Source organism: Fomitopsis serialis (assembly GCF_022376445.1).
Source record: "Fomitopsis serialis strain Sig1Antser10 chromosome Unknown B0H18scaffold_206, whole genome shotgun sequence".
NCBI lineage: Eukaryota > Fungi > Basidiomycota > Agaricomycetes > Polyporales > Fomitopsidaceae > Fomitopsis > Fomitopsis serialis.
The window spans coordinates 47,390-66,785 of NW_025955166.1; the positions used below are offsets into that span (position 1 = coordinate 47,390).

A 19,396-nucleotide genomic window follows, 5' to 3' on the forward strand; every position below is an offset into this window, starting at 1 on the left:
CATGATGATGCACTGAACATTGTAAACAAATCTGTGCACGTGGCTGACGGTTGAGAACGTCCAGGTCTTGAGATCTTGAGATCTTAGATCCGAGAAACCCCTCCTTCACCGTTCACGCGCACGCGCCGAAGTCTTCAATTGCTGGAATGCTGCTGCCTCATCGCGATACTGCGTGACCACTCAACAAATTCAACTCGCGCGTGCGAGGTCTTGATGCGCAACATCAACACCATCGTCTTGACCCCGGTCCCGCCGTGAGCAGCCAGCCACTTCTCGCAGTCAACGCTCAAACTCGACGTACTATGTCTGAGAGCAGCGAGGGTCGTCAGCCCCTGACATCCTATGTCAGGGGCTGACGCATCTCGCTGCTCACGAAACTCTGGCAACACCCTCACATCTAGTCGGATTCAACTCTAGAACTTCGTCATCTGAAGCTATGACTTCCGCTTCTCCGCCCCCAGCGGCCCCTTCTATGCTTGCGCCTCTGCTACCATACATACTAGGGTTGGTCGTGACGATCATCGGCGGCGTACTGATTCTGTACGTTCTGCGCCGGTCTCGCTCGCGCCAGAAGCGAAATCGCCCGTCTGGCCTTCCAGTCTTTGCAGACCAGGATGCGAGTTCGAAAACGACCGCCGATTCGTCGGGCGTCCGGCGGACGGTACACTGGCTTCGCTGGACCACTTTTCTGGGAAAGAAGCGTTCTCCGGCTAACTCTGCGCCTGAGAAGCACGCGGTCGTGGAGAGTGTTCTTGAGAAGTCGGGCGAAGTAGATCTCGAGGCCAGCATGGCCGCGAGCAAGGTGCGTCCGACTCAAAGCCGTCTACGTAGCGGCACTAGTGACATGGCAATATGACCACCTACGACCTCCCTTCTGCAGCCTGGAGAGCGCTTCGCAACACAGTCGGACGCTGGCGAATCTACACCGAGACGAGGCGATGGCGCCGCCAACGCACACTGCCCTCCTACCGCCTCCACCGCTGCATTGAATCCGCAGAACATATGGGTCAACGGTCATTCTCCTCTTGCCATATTCCTTCCGAGTCTCCGAATCTTCTGAGCATGTCCGACTTGATCATGCGATCACTTGTATTGGTCTGCGGTCAATTGACCCAGACTTGGCTTGTGCAAGCTCGCTGAAATCTCTACGTGTGCAAGTCTTGTTCGATGACGAGCTCGTATGTATCGGCAGCAATGATCATGATTCCGCGTCGAGGTATTTCGGTCTGGCTGACGTCTGTCCGAGGTATGTCGCATGTCATCTGTGGGCCCTGGGCCCTAGTGTTCGTGTCCCTTTACCCTCTCCGGTACGCCGCAGCCTGAGCACCCTTCGGAAGCAGTCTCACGGCTGTTAGCGCCATCACGTCCTTCGTTACGCCTTTCTTCAAGCCACGGCTAAGTATCCCGGGGAGTGGTGATACCTTCAGCTTCCGAATGGGACGTCCGAGTCGATCGAGGAACTACTCATCATTCGACGGTCTTGGAGGCTAGTCGACAAGTGGTTTTTCCTTGCAGAGATGGTTGTTGGTGAGTGCCGCTAATATGTAGGGTACTTGCGTGTTAACCGTGGCATTCGTACATGCGAAGGGAGTTACTCCGTAACTTAACTCGTCCACCCGTGTGTCAGGTCGGTTTCATTGGTACGTGGTTCTCTTCTCACGTGGGATGTACAACTCAGTCGCGTGTGAGTGCAGGTCCGGATCCGAGAATATCAATAAGTAAGCCGAGTTCGCAGCTTGCCGCGTGCGTTCTCCCATACTTGATAGAATGCAGCCACTGTGTGAGTGTGCCTCCCAGGTCATGAAAAACCACACATATCCCACACATTTATGCACATGTCTCGGACTTCATGGAGCGCTGGTTCAGGCATCAGTTTGCCGACTGCGTTTCTTCCATCACAAATGACTTACGGAAAGAAGAAGCGCATCGGCGTAACGCCCCGGCCTCATGCCATTCTCTATTGAGAGGCCTCATCGCAATCGGCTTCCCCATTCCTGTCCTCGCCATCTCCCCCTCAAGGTGCCACTGACTCAGACTAGAGCATTGACCACAACGTCGCTCCCTCTATCAGCTCTGACTATGACAGGTGTAGTTTTGAGTCTTTCCATGCCATCCGAAGGTTAGATGCTCCAGAGATGCTTGGATGAGATGGTGTCGGCTGATATTTTCCGCTCTCTGTAGATTAGTAGCCCATCTTGCAAGGCAGACATATACAACGTCGCCTGAACAGTGAAGAGTATACGCTCGCGAAGTGTGATCCTCCAAAGGTGCGCTTGTTTGATCAGGATTCATATGCAACGCGGGCTTACCTCTTATTGACCGGTGGTTATTGAAATTTCAGGATGGCGATCTGGGAAGTGCCCAAAGTGAATGGTGTTGAATACAGGCTACCCGTTTATACTATGTAAGTATGCTGCTCTTCGTATTGATCAGGTCACTGATTGTGCCATAGCAAGGACACACTGTCAACTCTGCCGCAGGAAGTTATAGAACTCATCGCTAACTTTCTCTCGGACGAACCCGTCCAGCTCGCCACCTGCTGCCTTACATGCAGCGCTTGGTACCATGCGGCCCGGCCTCACCTCAGGCAGTGGAAGACCATCCGGAGCGAAGAGGCACTGCGAACCCTCGTGCGGGTTCTATTGACCAAGCGCAATGAAAGATATGGACGCGCGTTGCGCTCCCTGGAGATCTGGGATAATGCAAGGAAGCCGTTTGCGCACGTTTTTTCCTTGCGTGTTCCCGGTCGTCTTCTGGTGCATTTGACGGCACTCCGCTTGCACGGGATAGACTGGTCCACGGTGCGCCCCCATCCAAGGTTCTTCAAGGACCTGTCCGGCTTTGCATCCGTCATTCGTTTAACCCTCGTCAAATGCCGCTTCCGACGTCCCGAGGAGCTCCGCGCAATCGCGAACGGTCTTCCGAACCTCAAATTCCTCTCTTTGTCGCTTATTACAGTCGCTTCCGCTCCTCCTGCGGCAGATGTGATACGCAAGTTCCCATCCATTTCCAACTTGGTACTCGATAAAATCCAACTGTTCGGGTCTGTCAGTGCACGTCAAGCCTACTCCGTCGGGAGTGACGACGTGCAGCGCCTCCACCAAAGCGTTCTTGACGCACTTGCCTCATACTCGACGGTGACATCCCTGCAACTGGACGCGGATCAGTTTCTCTCATTTCCGCAATGTCAACGCTTCATACGCGCCTTTCCAAGACTGCAGGCCATCCACATGATGCGCGATCCTACCTGGGGCCCCTCAAGTCTCCCAGTCGACGCGGGCCTTCTGGATTCACAAACGAAACCTTGCGCTTGGGACATCATGCAACTGCGTATGTCATCCGTGTCCGCGAAGTTCACTGCGCAGTTTCTTGAGGCATTTGCAAGCGTTTTCTGCAGAGTTGTCACTCTGAGTATAGCCTTGAAAGACGAGCCCACCACTTCATTGCTCTCGGTCGTGAGGATGCTGTTGCGAGAGTCGGGGTCAACGCTGCATCAGCTCGAGTGGCGGTGCAAGGTTGGGACGACGGGACTTCCGCCAGTAAGCCAGTCGCTCGCATATCGCTTGCCTGCTCTACTGATCTTTGCGTCCAGAACAGTCCGGACCCGTTTGCTATCCCTGGCCCACTCACGTACAATGTCAACCTAACTCAGTTACACGTGTCATTCAACGTGTATCCCCCAGCAAGCATGTCATCATTCAGCTTGAGTCTATTGGCGCTTTTCTCGCAAATCGAGAGCCGATGTCTTCAGGGCATCGACATCCGCGTCTACGTCAAACGCCTCCCTCTTCCTTTCATGAACACCGACACGCAACCAGCGACGGCAGGATTTGTCACCGACTTCCATGCCGCACTATCCCGCGACGTCTTCGCCGGGCTCCCTGCTGGCAGCGTTCGAGTTGGCTTCGTCCTCAGTACGGAGACGGACTCTCTGCCAGTCGGAACTGTTCTCAGCCTGGTGGCGACCATTGAATCGTTCTTGGTGCCTTGTTTCACCCCATGGCTATGTCGGGGAGTTGTGGCGATTCAGCTTCCGGACGGGACTACCGTTGAGGATAATCCACGCGACGAAGTAGCTCGAAGCCCCCCTACTACCGTGCATACTATCGAGGACACAGACTCAGACCACGCGTCGTGACAGGTGGGTGTCGCTGACTTCTCGAGCGCGGCGTGCGTACTCACTGGCAACAGCTATTCTGCAGTCACACGACGATGCCTCTTCTCGACGGGGAGCACTGATACATCTGTGAGTAGAGAGGACAAAAGGAAGAGCATTACTTACTACATCGTATATCAGCAACGTCGACCTCATCCGAGGGGTCGGGAATCTATGTACTAGTCTCTTTCGTTGGCGAGCGCATATGTACACTACGCATCTTCTGCATCTTCAGTGCCAGTGCGCATACGGTGTGGATAGGCGCGGGACAATATTGCAGGAAGCGACATCGCTGCCAAGTACGCGCTTGCGGACGTATGAGACAGCATATGTATGACGACCAGGGCCCCATGCAATTAGTGATAAGAAGGGGTAGGCTATACAGAAGTCTATGATCACTCGAGCTTGATGATGGCTCCGAGGTCCTGGAAGGTCTTTTGCAGCTTCTCTGCATCCTCCTTGTTCACGTTCGCTTTGAGTGTTTGTGGCAAGGACTCCACGAACTTCTTGGCCTGCGAACAAGGATTAATGAGCGGGAGCTCCGAAGGTAACAGTGTGGAGGGCGTACCTCGATGAGAGTCAGGTTGGGAACCATAGCCTTCACCTCCCGGATGATTTTGGGCTTCGCAGTGGCCTCGAAGGACTCGAGCTTGACGGTAAACACTGACTTCTCCTTCGGCTTTTCCTACACCGCAATGGAGCATTAGACTATGAGCAGAGGTATAGGTTGGACGGTACGTACCTCTGCTACCTCTGGTGCTGCCTCCGCAGGGGCGGCGGCTGGTGCAGCAGCTGCTGGCATGGCGATCTCCTGAATGTTCAGTCTCGACTGCGGTGAGGTAAGGTGAGGTTTTCAGTGAGCACGCCAAGCCTCCGCGAACGTACTGTAGTGACGCACCTTCAAGAGAGCCACCAGATCCGACGCCTGCAGCAAGGTAAGACCAGAGATGTCGTCAACAATCTTCTTGATCTTCGGGTCAGCGGCGCTGGCAGGCGGTGGAGGCGGAGGTGTTGACGAGGGCTCTGTGGCCGCCGCGGTAGCGAGACATCTTGACGAGCTCGCGAATGCGCTGGAACTGCACAGTGGTCAGGGCACGGGTGCAACGCTGGCAAGCCTGCAGACATACCGAGCGGCGCGGTGTGTTCGGGCAATAACCCTGAGGGCAGAGGAGCACCGTGTCTGGATGGGGAGAATGAGTGCTGGACTGGAATAAGTGTGGAGGACCTACGGCCATGTTGCATACGCGGAGTCGCGGACGTCGCTGCCAGAAAATCCGCGCTGCAGGCAAGGGCGCGTTCGAGCCAGCCACGTGCCTTTCACGTGCAGAGGGCGCGCCCGGATCAGCTGGATCTTATCAGATAAGGCAAGAAGCAATCCTGCGCAAATCCTGCGCGTCCGGGTCGCTCCTCGCTTGCACATGTACATCGGTGTAGTACGCAGCAAGCAATTGACAGTTTCTACTCAGCCCCATCAGCAATCTGTCTTCAAAAAGCCTCGCTAGGACATATGCTGTACGATCGGTTTACATCCGCCATTGTGACGGTTACGGCCCCGAGACGGTGAGTCAAGAAAGCATCGCAAAACGCACATGGCGCAATCGGCGGTTCATATGGACATACTGCTTGATCGCACGCGCATCAGCTCTCCCAAGGCACATCACCATAAGTATATGGGCGACTGTCATCTGCCCGCAGCAAAGAGCTGCTCGGTGTTGACCCGGTGAGTGCCCGATGTCATAGCCAGACGAGTCGGAGTTCGGCGCCCGAGAGGGAGACGTACACGTTCGCAACTTCTGACTTCCAACTTGAAGATTGATATGCTGCCCTGACATTTGACGCAGATGGCGATCCTCGCAGCAACTGAAGGCCCCTGGAGGTGCGGCCACGCCCGCGGAGTGATTAGGCCCATGCGCCGACGGGCCGCGCGTATGACTATGCAGGTACCCAGGTCGTCAGTATATAAGGCCGGCTGGGATAGGGTAGCCCTATACTAGACGACCCCAAGCCTTCCATCAACTAACTACCGAAAGTGACCATTCAATGGCTACTTCGCCGATCTCCGTTCTCATCGTAAGTAAAGCCGCGAGTATCGACAGTCCAAACTCCAAGCTGATCGTCGTCACGCAGGCTGGTGCCGGGCCCACTGGGCTTGTTCTGGGACTGACCCTCCTTCAGAATGGCATCCAAGTCCGTATCGTTGACAAGGACCCGAACCGCCATCCTGGACAGCGGGGTTCTGGCTTGCAGGTGAGCAATACGCGCACGGTACATGACGTTTGCTTACAGGCGGACGTGCAGCCGCGTACACTGGAGCTGTTCCACTTCCTCGGCGTTCTTGACGATGTGGACGCCATGGCATTGTCTATTATGCCGAGGCGCGAATACAAGCTACCAGGAGGAACAGAGACGCTCAAGGTAGCGATGATAGCTGCCATCGAAGATCCTACCCCCTCAACCCCTTACGTGAGCTCGATCGCCGATATGCATCCTTCCTGCTGACCTACACCGCCTTGCAAGGTCAACGCAAGGTTGCTTGGCCAGTACAATACCGAAGCGATTCTTCGTGCGCACATTGAACGCCTTGGGGCACTGTAGAGTACGGGACCGAGCTGCGTGGCTTTGAGCAGCACCCAGACCACATCGAAGCAACGCTTGTCACCAAGGACGGCGAGAAGGACAAGACCGAGACACTGGCTTCCCACTGGCTGGTAGGTACGGATGGTGCCCGAGGTAAGCTATCCACGTCTCCGATAATGTCGTACACTGACGCGTGATGCCATAGGCGTTGTTCGCAAGCAACTGGGCCTGTCTTTCATCGGGGAGACTCGTACGGACGGAGTAGTATTTGCTCGGTCTGGTCGAAGTCCAGGGACTTGACGCGAAGGTAGGTTTCCAGTCCAGACCCGATCAGTCTTTCTGTCGGGTTAGATGCAGAGTTCGCTGACTGGTCTCGTGGTAGCACTGGCACCAGTGGGCAGAAATGAATGCTGGCGGGTGCGTTGCCATGGAATTGCAAGAGCTTACGGCTCTCTAATCATTCCGTTCAGCCTTGTATTGATCCCTACAGAGAGGACCGGATACTACAGCTTCCTCCTCGGAGGGGTGCAAGATGTGGAAAAGCTGTTGGTGGACAGAGACGCACTTGTCGAGACCCTCCTCAATCGGGTTGAGCGACAGGACTTGGTGTTCGGGAAAGTCGAGGCGGTCTCGTCATACAGGCGAGTGTTGGGTAGGACGTTTCTCATGCCAGCTTATCATCGTTCGTTTCGATGTACAGGCCGAACATCCGCATGGTGGACAAGTTCGGCGAAGGCCGCGTCTTCGTCGCCGGAGGTAAGTCTAGCGGCTGCTACTGAATACGACGAGGCGGCTAACCCACAACGTAGATGCGGCGCATGTTCACAGTCCAGCTGGTGGCCAGGTAAGTCGGGCGCACATCACCCGCCTCTATCGAACGAAGCCTAACGTTGTTTCTTAGGGCTTAAACTCCAGTGTCCAAGACGCGGTGCGTATTGCGATCCCATCACAGCGCTTTCCCAATTGACGGATCCCGCCCAGTTCAACCTCGCATGGAAACTCACGCTCGTCGAAAAGGGCCTCGCCTCGCCCTCGCTGCTGGCCACCTACACCGAGGAGCGCCTCCCCGTCATCGCCGCGATGCTGCAGAAGAGCACGGACCTCTACGACGCCATGCGGAAGGGCGACCAGCGCGGCTGGGAGCGTGGAGGCAACCTCAGGATGCTCGGCGTGAACTACCGCTGGAGCTCCATCGTCGTGGACGAGCGCACGCCCAAGGCGCAGTCGCCCGAGAGCGTCAATCCCTATGGCTCGGGCACCGACGGTGATCTCAGAGCGGGCGACCGTGCGCCTGACGCACCCGGCCTTGTCTCTGTCGGCAGCGAGGAGGCCGGCGGTTCGACGTCGCTGTTCAGCGTGTTCCGCCCTTCCCACCATACAGCGCTTCTGTTCAACCTACCTGGCGAGGAGACGGAGCAAGTACTCAGCGCGGCGCAAAAGTATCCGTCTGGCTCTGTCAAGACGGTGTTGATTTACCCTCAGGGCACATCAGCCCCAAGGTCACTGGACAACCGGACCTTGCGGTATTAGTCGACAAGGACGGCCATGCATACGCAGGATATCAAGTATCCCCGGAGAAGCCGACGATCGTGATCGTGCGTCCGGACGGGGTGGTTGGAGGGATTGTCTACGGTTTGTCCGGTGTCGAGCAATATTTCAGAGGTGTCTTCGACGCCACGGGCGATGCGCTCTAGTTCGCTCGGACATGATGATCATTGACTAGACCATGTGTACCATTAGCAGACATTATCATTATACATCCCAACTCCGCACTCCCAAGTCCATATGAAGTGAGCAACCGACATGCAGTACGCAATCGACATGAAGTAAGCAACCAGCATGTAGTAGTAGTATCCCATGATAGAAAGCACGACAGCGTATACGAGCAACAGCGTACGACATGATAGTGATGATGAAAGTAATATGCAGCAGCAGAGTCTACTCGGATTTGATCAGTGTCGCATGAGTTTGCTGAGACGGCGAGACCTTCGGCTCGTCGTGCATGTCAGCATCCTCCTCCGACTTGAGGTCCTTCACTTCGACGACCTCCGCATCAAAATCGACATCATCGTCGCCGTTGTCATACTCCAATTTTGGCTCCGGTGTCTCTGGCTCGGAAGACCCCCGCTTGCGCTTCTGACTCGCCTTCAGAGTGTCCGAATCTTTCGACTTTCCCTTCGGCGGAGTGTAATATTTGTAGTTCCTCGCGAGGACACGTTGAAACTGGATGTCGTAACTGACGCACTTCATTGCCCAGACACCGATCTCCTAAGTAGTTCAGCTTAGCATCAATAATGCAACTTGCACACCACAGAAGATAGATCTCACTTCTTCCCCTCTGTCGTATGCAGCAACGATATCTTCCCATGCAAGCTTGCGGCGCACTGCAGCCATACGTTGGTTGTCTTCGACGACTTCAGAGATCTCATCCCCGGTCGGTTCTCTGTGGTGTTCCTTGCGGAAGCACACCCTAGCCGTAACTACGCTTCCCCAGGACTTCTCAAGGATGTCCTTCCCCCACGTCCTTCGTACCTGTGCAAGAACAAGGATCCAATAAATACCCTCAAAGAAGATGAAGAGACTGACTGCAAGGGGCTGACGAGCAAATCATCTGTCCTCAGAGACTCCGAAACGTACATCCGGTACTGTCCCATGTAGCTCCAGAGTGCAGGTTTGTCTCGCACCCTCACGAATACACGGTGCACCCTGCGCGTAAAACCACCTTCGTTGTCAGCTGGTTTTTCTCCAAAGAACAGGCCCGGGTCGCCGGGGTTGACCGGGCGTGCGGGTTGAATTCCAGCAGGAGACACATGAAGTCGTCGAGCAAGTGAACTTGGGTCTTCTCTGGTGCCGGGTGAGGAAACGAGTTGACGAAGCTGCCTCCGTAGAGGTGATGTAAGTAGTGGCGGTTGAACATGAACCTCAGCGTCGGCTCATCGAGGTCTATTCGATACGGATCCAACCCGACTACTTCATCCGGTCCGCACCGTCTTCCACGTAAACTGCGAATCTTCTTGATCTTGGCGATAGGCTGCGCGGAGCTATAAGCTACAGATGGCATAGTAAAATCAGAATCAATCACATTCCTGAGTCGCAGAACAGCTTCGTGCTGTTGCTCGTCCGTCAGGTCGTAGTAGGTTCCAGGTGGTGGCAACTGGGCTAGCCAGTCATCCTCAAGGGGCTCTGCCTTTACCGGTATGCCCGTGTCTAAACAGTACGTTGTGAACATTGTCCTCACCTGTGCTGAAGCAACTGTATCTATACGACTCACCAGCCTCCTCGAGCTTCGAGGCAGCGGCCTGCGCTGCCTCTTTGCGCTCTACCTCAAATCGCTCGACCGTTGGAACGAGGATATACCACTGGGGGAGGGCCGCGAAGCCCCGGGTAGCTGAGCGGAACCGACTTGAACAGAGTCCTCCTCCTTCGTGCTCAGTTTATACACCGCGCCGAGGGTGTGCTCCGCGTCGAACTGCACCCGCTCGGAGGAATCGACTTGCTCGACCTTGATCGCGCGCTCCGACTCGTCGGACATAGCTGGAGCGGTCGTAGAGTAAGTAAGAGCAAGCGGGAGCGCAGGTCGGTACAGTGGTACTCAGCAAGCGAGTACTTGTTATGTAGCACTTCAACGACGCGACGCGAACGAGTTGCGAACGAGCGTCAGTTTGCTCTCCACGGTCACGGTCCCACTAGCCTGGCACGAAATCGCGGGATCAAATGTACACTCCTCCGCATACGATTCTTCAGATCTCAGAACCTGACAGTGACAACACGATGGCGCGGGATCAAGAGCACCCATTACACGATACCTGGGTCCAGTAATGCAGCCGGTATAAAGACATGCTACATATTATTTTCTTCACGTCAAAGACGCGCACGTCGAGGAATATTCGCGGGGAGACGAGTATTCCGCGAGCGATCGTACGCGTGGAAGTAGGGGCCCTCCACTTCGGATTCCCGTTCGACCCTTGACGTTGACGCGGCGTGACGGAGGGGTCGTCCAAGGGTCGCCACGCTGCTCCGAGTCGTTCTCTAGACAGGATGATCTCGACGCGTCGCCGGCCTTCCGACCTCTTCCTGCTGCCGTCTCTCCAGCTCCCCGTCCCCGCTGCCGCCCATTGCCTGCGTCCGCCGCGTACTGAGCGACCCGACCAGTCGCTCTCTTCGCCCCTGCTACACGGCCCACCTCACTCGGACTTCGCATTTGAGAACTTCGCCTTTGCCGTCAAGAGACGACGGCGGACCGAGTGACACAGAAGGAAGACGAGGGTGTGCGTAGTTTCGTCGACCCATTCCAGTTCCAGCGCGTGGGGTCGGCGGTCGTGCTTTGCGTTGGCCAATGCGAGACTGTGCTCCCTTCAAGTCCAGTAGAATGTCATTCTCTCCGCACGGCGAGCCCGGACAAGGATCGGACTAGACGCTTGTCGGCTCTTCTGGTCTGCAACGGAGACTAGGATCAGGCAGCCGAGCGCGACAGACCGCTGAAGATGTTAGTCATAGTAATATTAGGGTACAGCTATGTAGCTGTACCGTCGACTGCAACTCGAACAACGTCAATGTTGTGGAAAGCTTCAGAATTTACGACAGACTCAACCATTTCGAGCCTCTCGTACATACTGTTTCGGTATGAACGTCCGGCAGATATGTCCGTTATGATTAGTGTCCTTCTCCAAGTCAGAACGCGCTTCCTTCGCAAACCTAGACGATCTCCTAATCATGTGTGTTGCTGTGCCTTCAATCGAGCTGAGGTCGATGATATGCCGCGAATCAGTTGTCTTTGAATCGACATTTACGAAGAACTATGACGAGGGGGTCCTCGGACTATCGCAGCACATGTGGCCATGGATTTCTTGTCACGATTTTCTCGTCTAGAGTGGCACCGAATCCAGGGTACCAATATTAGCAGGCTATGTCGGCGCGTAGGACTTCGGCTCACCCCGGCGAGTCGACCATGGCACTACTCAATGGATGAGTCCCACACGGGCCGGACCGCGCATGGCGGCTGCGCATAAATCACATTTTCCGTCCTTGGAAGCACTTGCGGGGGAACCAGCTGGCTGGCTGGTACACCGGGGTCGACCTATTGTCGTCTGCCGGGTACCTCTGTAGAGCCCTCAGGCTCCCAACAGAATTATGGAGGTAGTGGTCCGCTAAGGATACCACAGACGTGTCGTGGTGGTGGAATGCGTCCGCACTGAAGGGTGGGAGACCGAGAGGTAATAGGGATGAGGGTACGGCGAGGTGAGTCCGAGCGGTCACTCGAAAGGCGAACGGCGAGGGTCGCGTCGCGCATGTGACCGTGTCACTGGTGATCGATTGATCGAAGTTCGCTCCCGTTCAAATCCCAAGGTTGGAGCAAGATTTTCTTGTGAGTCAAGAAAGCATCGCAAAACGCAAAACGCAATACACAATACGCAAAAAGTGCTTTCAGTCGGTGTTGTATATGGTGTATATGTACATATTGTTTGATCGCACACCCATGCGGTCGCATGAGTAAGTCCCAAGTCATGATCATCATTACATAGTCTCCGTTGCTGACCAAAAAGAGATAGTACTCTCGGTTTTGATCATTACATACTTATGGGCGACTCGTGCTTGCGTCCTCGTTGGTCATCCGAGTGCGTCTGCAGCAGCTCGACTCGGAGCGATGCCGTAGCCACTGGACGAGTCAGAGTCCTGCCGAGAGGGAGACGTACACCTCCGCGACTTCTAACTTCCACGACGCTGCCCTGACTCGGACGTTTGACACAGACTCGGCAGTGATCAGGCAATGCGCCGACCGGGCCACGCGTATGCACTCAGATCGCCCGTACATAAGGCCAGCTAGGATAGGGTAGCTCTACACCAGACGACCCTAAGCCTCTCATCAACTAAATACCGAAAGTGACTTCTCAATGGGTAGTACTTCGCCGATCCCCGTTCTCATTGTAAGTAAGTATCAACAGTCCAAACTCCAAGCTGATCGCCATCACACAGGCTGGTGCTGGGCCCACTGGGCTTGTTCTGGGACTGACCCTCCTTCAGAATGGCGTTCAAGTTCGGATCGTTGACAAGGACCCGAAACGCCATCCTGGACAGCGAGGTTCTGGCCTGCAGGTGAGCAATACGCGCATGGTACATGACGCTCGCTTACAGGCGGACGTGCAGCCGCGTACACTGGAACTGTTCCACTTCCTCGGCGTTCTTGACGACGTGCAGGTCAATGCACTGTCTGTCATGCCGAGGCGCGAATACAAACTACCAGGAGGGACAGAGACGCTCAAAGTGGAGACGATAGCTCCCATCGAGGATCCTACCCCCGCAACCCCTTACGTGAGCTCGATCGCCGATATGCATCCTTTCGGCTGACCCACACTGCCTCGCAAGGTCAATGCAAGTTTGCTTGGCCAGTACAATACCGAGGCGATTCTTCGTGCGCACATCGAACGCCTTGGGGGCACTGTAGAGTACGGGACCGAGCTGCGTAGCTTTGAGCAGCATCCAAACCACGTCGAAGCAACGCTTGTCACCAAAAATGGCGAGAAAGAGAAGACCGAGACACTGACATCCCACTGGCTGGTAGGCACGGATGGTGCCCGAGGTAAGCTATCTATGTCCCCGAGAATGTCGTGCACTGACGCGTAATGCTATAGGCATTGTTCGCAAGCAACTGGGCCTGTCTTTCATTGGAGAGACTCGTACGGACGGAGCTATACACTTGCTCGGTCTGGTCGAAGTCCAGGGACTTGACGCAGATGTGGGTGTCCAGTCCAGACCCAATCCGCCTTTCTGTCGGGTTTGATACAGAGTTCGCTGACTGGCCTCTTGGGTAGCACTGGCACCAGTGGGCAGAAATGCTTAATGGCGGGTGCGTTGTCGTGGACTTGCAAGAGCTTACGGCTCTCTAACTGCTCCGTTCGACAGCCTTATGTTAATCCCCACAGAGAGGACCGGATACTTCAGCTTCTTCCTCGGACGGGTGCAAGATGTGGAAAAGCTGTTGGTGGACAGAGACGCACTTGTCGAGACCTTCCTCAATCGGGTTGAGCGACAGGACTTGGTGTTCGGCAAATTCGAGGCGGTCTCGCCATACAGGTCAGTGTTGGAAAGGACGTTTCTCATGCCAGCTTATCATCGTTTGTTTCGATGCATAGACCGAACATTCGCATGGTGGACAAGTTCGGCGAAGGCCGCGTCTTCGTCGCCGGAGGTAAATCTGGAGGTTGCTCCTGAACACGACGAGGCGACTAACACGCAACGTAGATGCGGCACATGTTCACAGCCCAGCTGGTGGCCAGGTAAGTCGGATTGCGCGCCTCCTTTGAGGTCCGTTCTAGCAAGGCTAACGTCGTTTTCTTAGGGCTTGAACTCCAGTGTCCAAGATGCGGTGCGCACTGCAATCTAATCACAATGCTCTCCCAATTGACGGATTCCACCCAGTTCAACCTCGCATGGAAACTCACGCTCGTCGAGCAGGGCCTCGCCTCTCCCTCCCTGCTGGCCACCTACACCGAGGAGCGCCTTCCCGTCATCGCTGCAATGCTGCAGAAGAGTACGAAACTCTTCGAGGCCTTGCAGAAAGGTGACACAGAGCGCGCCTGGAAGCGTGGCGGCGACCTCAGGATGCTGGGCGTGAACTACCGCTGGAGCTCCATCGTCGTGGACGAGCGCACGCCCAAGGCGCAGTCGCCCGAGAGCGTCAATCCCTATGGCTCGGGCACCGACGGTGATCTCAGAGCGGGCGACCGTGCACCTGACGCACCCGGCCTTGTGAATGTTGGCTCCGAGGAGGCCGACGATCCGACGTCGCTCTTCAGCGTGTTCCGCCCTTCCCACCATACAGCGCTTCTGTTCAATATACCTGCCGAGGAGATGGAGCAAGTACTCAGAGTGGCGCAAAAGTATCCGTCTGGCTCTGTCAAGACGGTGTCGATTTACCCTCAGGGCACGTCGAACCCCAGTGTCGTTGGACGACCAGACCTTGCGATAGCCGACAGGGACGGCCATGCGTACGCAGGATACCAAGTGTCCCCGGAGAAGCCGACGATCGTGATCGTGCGTCCGGATGGGGTGGTCGGAGGGATTGTATACGGGTTGTCCGGCCTCGCGCAGTATTTCAGAGGTGTCTTCGACGCCACGGGCGATGCGCTCTAAGTAGTTCGCTCGGACATGATATTCACTGTCTAGACCATGTGTACCATTAGTAAGCATTATCATTATACATCCCAACTCCATACTTCCAAGTCCATATGCATATCAAGCAAGCAACTGACATGCAGTGGTGAGTATCCCATGATAGAAAGCACGACAGCGTAGGCGAGCAACAGCGGACGACATGATAGTGATGATGAAAGTAATAATACGCAGCAGCACAGTCTATTCCTCGGACTTGATCGGGTTCGCGACAGTTCGCTGAGACAGCGAGACCTTCGGCTCGTCGTGCATGTCAGCATCCTCCTCGGACTTGAGGTCCTTCAATTCGACGGCCTCCGCATCGAAATCGACATCATCGCCGCCGTTGTCATACTCCAGTTTTGGCTCCGGTGTCTCTGGCTCGGAAGACCCCCGCTTGCGCTTCCGAGTCGCCTTCAGAGCGTCCGAATGTTTTGACTTTCCCCTCGCCTTTCCCTTCGGCGGAGTGAAATATTTGTAGTTCCTCGCGAGGACACGTTGGAACTGGATGTCGTAGCTGACGCACTTCATTGCCCATACACCGATCGCCTATGGTGGTGTAGTAGAGCAGCTTAGTATCAATGTGAACCTGCACACCGCGAAAGACAGATCTCACCTCTTCTCCTCTCTCGTATGCAGCAACGATATCTTCCCACGTGACCTTGCGGCGTGCTGCAACTACACGATCTTTGTCTTCGACGACCGCAGAGATCTCATCCCTGGATGGTTCTCTGTGATGTTCCTTGCGAAACCCCACCCTGAACATAACAACATCTCCCCAGGACTTCTCGAGGATGTCCTGCCCCCACGTCCTTCGTACCTATGCAAGAACAAATCAGCATTTAGACGCCCTCAGAGGACATCTATAGCCGAGAGACTGACTGCGAGGGGTTGAAGAGCAAACTCATCTGAGGTCAGAGACTCCGAAACGTACATCCGGTACTGACCCATGTAACCCCAGAGTGCAGGTTTGTCTTGCACCCTCACGAATACACGAAAGATACTGCGTTCGAAATCACCTTCACCGTCAGCGCGCCTAGTTCCGAAGAACAAGCCGGGGTCGCCGGGGTTGACCGGTGCGTGCGGGTTGAGCTCGAGGACAAGACACATAAAGTCGCTGAGCAGGTGAACTTGGGCCTTCTGTGGTGCCGGGTGGGGAAACGTGTCGACGAAGCTCCCTCCGTAGAGGTTATGTAAGTAGTAGCGGTTAAACATGAACCTCAGCGTCGGCTCGTCGAGGTCTATTCGATACGGATCCAACCCGACTACCTTCATCCGGTCCGCAACCGTCTTCCACGTAAACTGCGAATCCTTCTTGATCTTGGCGATAGGCTGCGCGGAGCTATAAGCAATACAGATGGCATAGTAAAATCAGAATCAATTCACATTCCTGAGTCGCAGAACAGCTTCGTGCTGTTGCTCGTCCGTCAGGTCGTAGTAGGTTCCAGGTGGTGGCAACTGGACTAGCCAGTCATCCTCAAGGGGCTCTGCCTTTACCGGTATGCCCGTGTCTAAACAGTACGTTGTGCACATTGTCCTCACCTGTGCTGAAGCAACTGTATCTCATACGACTCACCAGCCTCCTCACGCTTCGTGGCAGCCGCCTGCGCTGCCTCTCTGCGCTCTATCTCAAATCGCTCGACCGTCGGCACGAGGATATACCACTGGGAAGAGGGCCGCGAAGCCCCGGGTAGCTGAGCGGACCCAACTTGGACAGACTCCTCCTCCTTCGTGGGCAGTCTATATACCGCGCCGAGGGTGCTCTCCGCGTCGAACTGCACGCGCTCGGGGGAATCAGCTTGCTCGACCTTGATCGCGCGCTCCGAGTCGTTGGACATAGCCGCGGTCGTAGAGAAGGGGGAAGCGGAAGGCGGGAACAGTACAGTAGTGCAGGGCAAGATGCAGGTCGGCGGTGGCAAGCGAGTGTAGCGACTTCGACGACGCGACGCGACGCGAAGCGAGCGTCACTTGCTCTTCGCGGTCACGGTCCTCCCAGAGGCCATGCAATCTCGGGATAAAATCATCAAATGTATACTCCTCCGAATACAAATTCCTCAGACCTGGCATCACGATTTCGCGGGATGGAGTGCATTCATTACGAGCTACGTGGGTCCAGTACTTGCTACTTAGCAATGCATCGGACTTGGTCGACCCTCGACCTCCGGCGACGCGCTATATATGACGGCCCTCCCATGGCACTCAACACGCTTACGGTCGTGTTTAGGGTCTGCTTACGGGAGATGACGCGACGCGCGACAGAGGGGTCGTCCAAGGGTCGTCCCGCGAGTCTGAGTGTCCAGTCGTCCAGTCATTCTCCCCTATGTAGACAACGGAAGAGTTGAACCAGTTGAGCATGGCAGTTGCCTCGGGATGCAATCAGACACGAATACGGTGACTCATGGGGCGACACTATGGCGTATCCTGTCATCCGCTGATAGCGACGTGTGGACGGGGCACTTGGATGGTAACGCACATACCAGTGTAAGGACACAGAGCCAGAGCCAGAGCCAGGCAGCCTGCACGAGCTCATTGCGCAGCCAGAAGCGAAGCCTGGTGTGACTTCGATCGAGGGCTGCATTGGCGGTTCGATATCAGACTCGCAGGACGCCTCGACCGCGGACACGTCAACGTCTTCCGGACGGATGCATCGAACGCAGAGCGGACACAGCCTGTCCCCAGGCGTTGTCTGTGTGCAGATGGTAGTCTGGCAGACTGGACAGCTGAAACACGCGCTGTTGTTTCCGAGGGAGGAGGGGGAAGAGGAGGCTGACGGAGGGCCCATCGGGGGATCTGAATGGCGGGCGGTCAGAGTCTGGACGGGGGACGACAGGCAGCAGCCACGTTCCGCGACCGAAGACCAATACACTCCCCAAGCGAACATCCCCCGCCATCACCCGCCTATAAACACGCCTCCCCACCAGCCTCTCCCCCGCCCTCCCCTCCGGATACCCTCCCGCCCTCCTCAACCCGTCTGCGCGTCGTCCAGGTGAGCGTCTTCCACCCCGCATCGAACCGTGCGCTTATTCATCTCACCCGCCGCTCCGCGCTCCATGTCATCCCCAGACTCCAGCATCCGCTCCCTCCAGCAGCAACCTGCGCGCCCACACGCACACGCCCCGCACACATCCACCGCTAACTGACCGCCAACGCACCCGCACACAGCACGACCCCCTAACTCGCAACTGATCAACGACTCTGCAGAGCGGCGATGGCCGAGCAGGCACACGAAATCACTTTCCGGTGGTGAGTGCGCCCCTCCTGCAGCCAACCGCACCCGCTCACAGGCACACCCAGGCCCTCCACCGATGCCCAGGACGTCATCGTCACAGGCTCCTTCGACGGGGTGAGTCCCGCCTCCCCGCCTCCCACCCGCACTCGCTGACGCATCCCCTCCCTCCCCTCCCCTCCCTACACGCCTACACGACGCACAGTGGTCGAGCTCGACCCACCTCGCCAAAACGCCCGCGGGCTTCGAGGGCACCGCCCGCGTGCCCTTCGGCACCAAGGTCGCGTACAAGTACGTCGTCGACGGCCGCTGGACCACCGCGGACGGCCAGCCCACCGAGCTCGACCCCATCGGCAACCTCAACAACGTCTACACCGCCCCGCCCGCGCCCGCGCCGGAACCCACACCCGCAGCGGGCGTCGTGGCCACGGTAAAAGACACGGTCGCGGGCCTCGCGCAGACGGCAACCGCCATGGTCGAGGCGATGGCGCCCTCCGTCGAGAGCCCGGCCCTCCCCACAGAGCCAGAGCCAGAGCCGGCAGCAGAACCGGCCCCCGCACCAGCCGACCCTGCCCCTGCCCCTGCCCCTGCACCCGAGCTGTCCCCGACGAGCGAGCCGTTCACGCCAGGGACCGTCCTCCCGGCCTCCGAGCTCGCCGCGCCGCACCTCGCGCCCGACGTCCCCATGCACATCCTCCCGCTCGAGCCGGAGCCCCTCAAGCCGACGGTCGTCGAGGGCTCCGCGCCCGCGCCCGCGGTCAACGGGAACGGGCACGCTAACGGGCACGGAGCCGGGGAGAACGCGCCGTCGACGCACGAGGCGGCGGGGGCGCCGTCGTGGGCGAGGCGAAGCGGGAGGGGCGATGGAGGGCGAGGGCGAGGCGGCGTGACGCGGTGGAAGCCGGCGGAGCAGCCCGCGCCGAACGGTGCGGCCACGGAGGCCGCGCCCGCGCCCGCGGTGAACGGCGTGTCGGCAGAGACGAAGCCCGCGCGAACGGGAACGGTACGCCCTCACCAGCACGAACGGAACCACGCCCTACGCACGAAACGGCACCCCCGCGTCCCCCGCCACAACCCCCGCCCGCGAAATGGAGAAAGAAAAGCCGAGCCGGATGCGCTTCCCCTCCCTCTCCGCGCGGCGCTCGCAGCGCTCCGCCTCCAGCGCGAACACCTCGCTCACCTCGCTCGGCGACTCCGCCACGCCCCCCGCGTCGCCGCAGCGCAGTCGCCCAGGACGCCGGGGACGCCCGGGAAGGAGACGCACGCGAGCAGGGCCGCCGCCGCAGGGG

General features: G+C 57.1%; 4 protein-coding genes across 4 annotated transcripts; 3 read left to right on the forward strand and 1 right to left on the reverse strand.

Annotated features, from left to right (window-relative positions):
- Positions 1 to 12,624: 12,624 nt before the first annotated feature.
- Positions 12,625 to 14,863, forward strand: B0H18DRAFT_1126604 (monooxygenase; the record flags this gene model as incomplete). The annotated part of the gene is made up of 11 exons (XM_048035186.1): positions 12,625 to 12,657; positions 12,707 to 12,826; positions 12,878 to 13,042; positions 13,097 to 13,310; positions 13,363 to 13,466; positions 13,543 to 13,577; positions 13,634 to 13,804; positions 13,864 to 13,919; positions 13,973 to 14,007; positions 14,070 to 14,096; positions 14,150 to 14,863. The coding sequence occupies 11 exons, from the start codon at positions 12,625 to 12,627 to the stop codon at positions 14,861 to 14,863; spliced, it is 1,674 nt and encodes a 557-aa protein (XP_047885781.1).
- Positions 14,864 to 15,328: 465 nt separating this feature from the next.
- B0H18DRAFT_825355 (uncharacterized protein) lies at positions 15,329 to 16,213 on the reverse strand (the record flags this gene model as incomplete). Its single annotated transcript, XM_048039345.1, has 3 exons — positions 15,329 to 15,430; positions 15,498 to 15,701; positions 15,764 to 16,213. Coding segments are annotated over 3 exons (756 nt in total), but the record flags the coding sequence as incomplete, so codon positions are not given.
- Positions 16,214 to 18,165: 1,952 nt separating this feature from the next.
- On the forward strand, positions 18,166 to 19,396 carry B0H18DRAFT_217815 (uncharacterized protein; the record flags this gene model as incomplete). Its single annotated transcript, XM_048037161.1, has 2 exons — positions 18,166 to 18,224; positions 18,313 to 19,396. A coding segment is annotated over exon 2 (817 nt), but the record flags the coding sequence as incomplete, so codon positions are not given.
- On the forward strand, positions 18,177 to 18,498 carry B0H18DRAFT_825666 (immunoglobulin E-set; the record flags this gene model as incomplete). Its single annotated transcript, XM_048039347.1, has 2 exons — positions 18,177 to 18,224; positions 18,313 to 18,498. Coding segments are annotated over 2 exons (234 nt in total), but the record flags the coding sequence as incomplete, so codon positions are not given.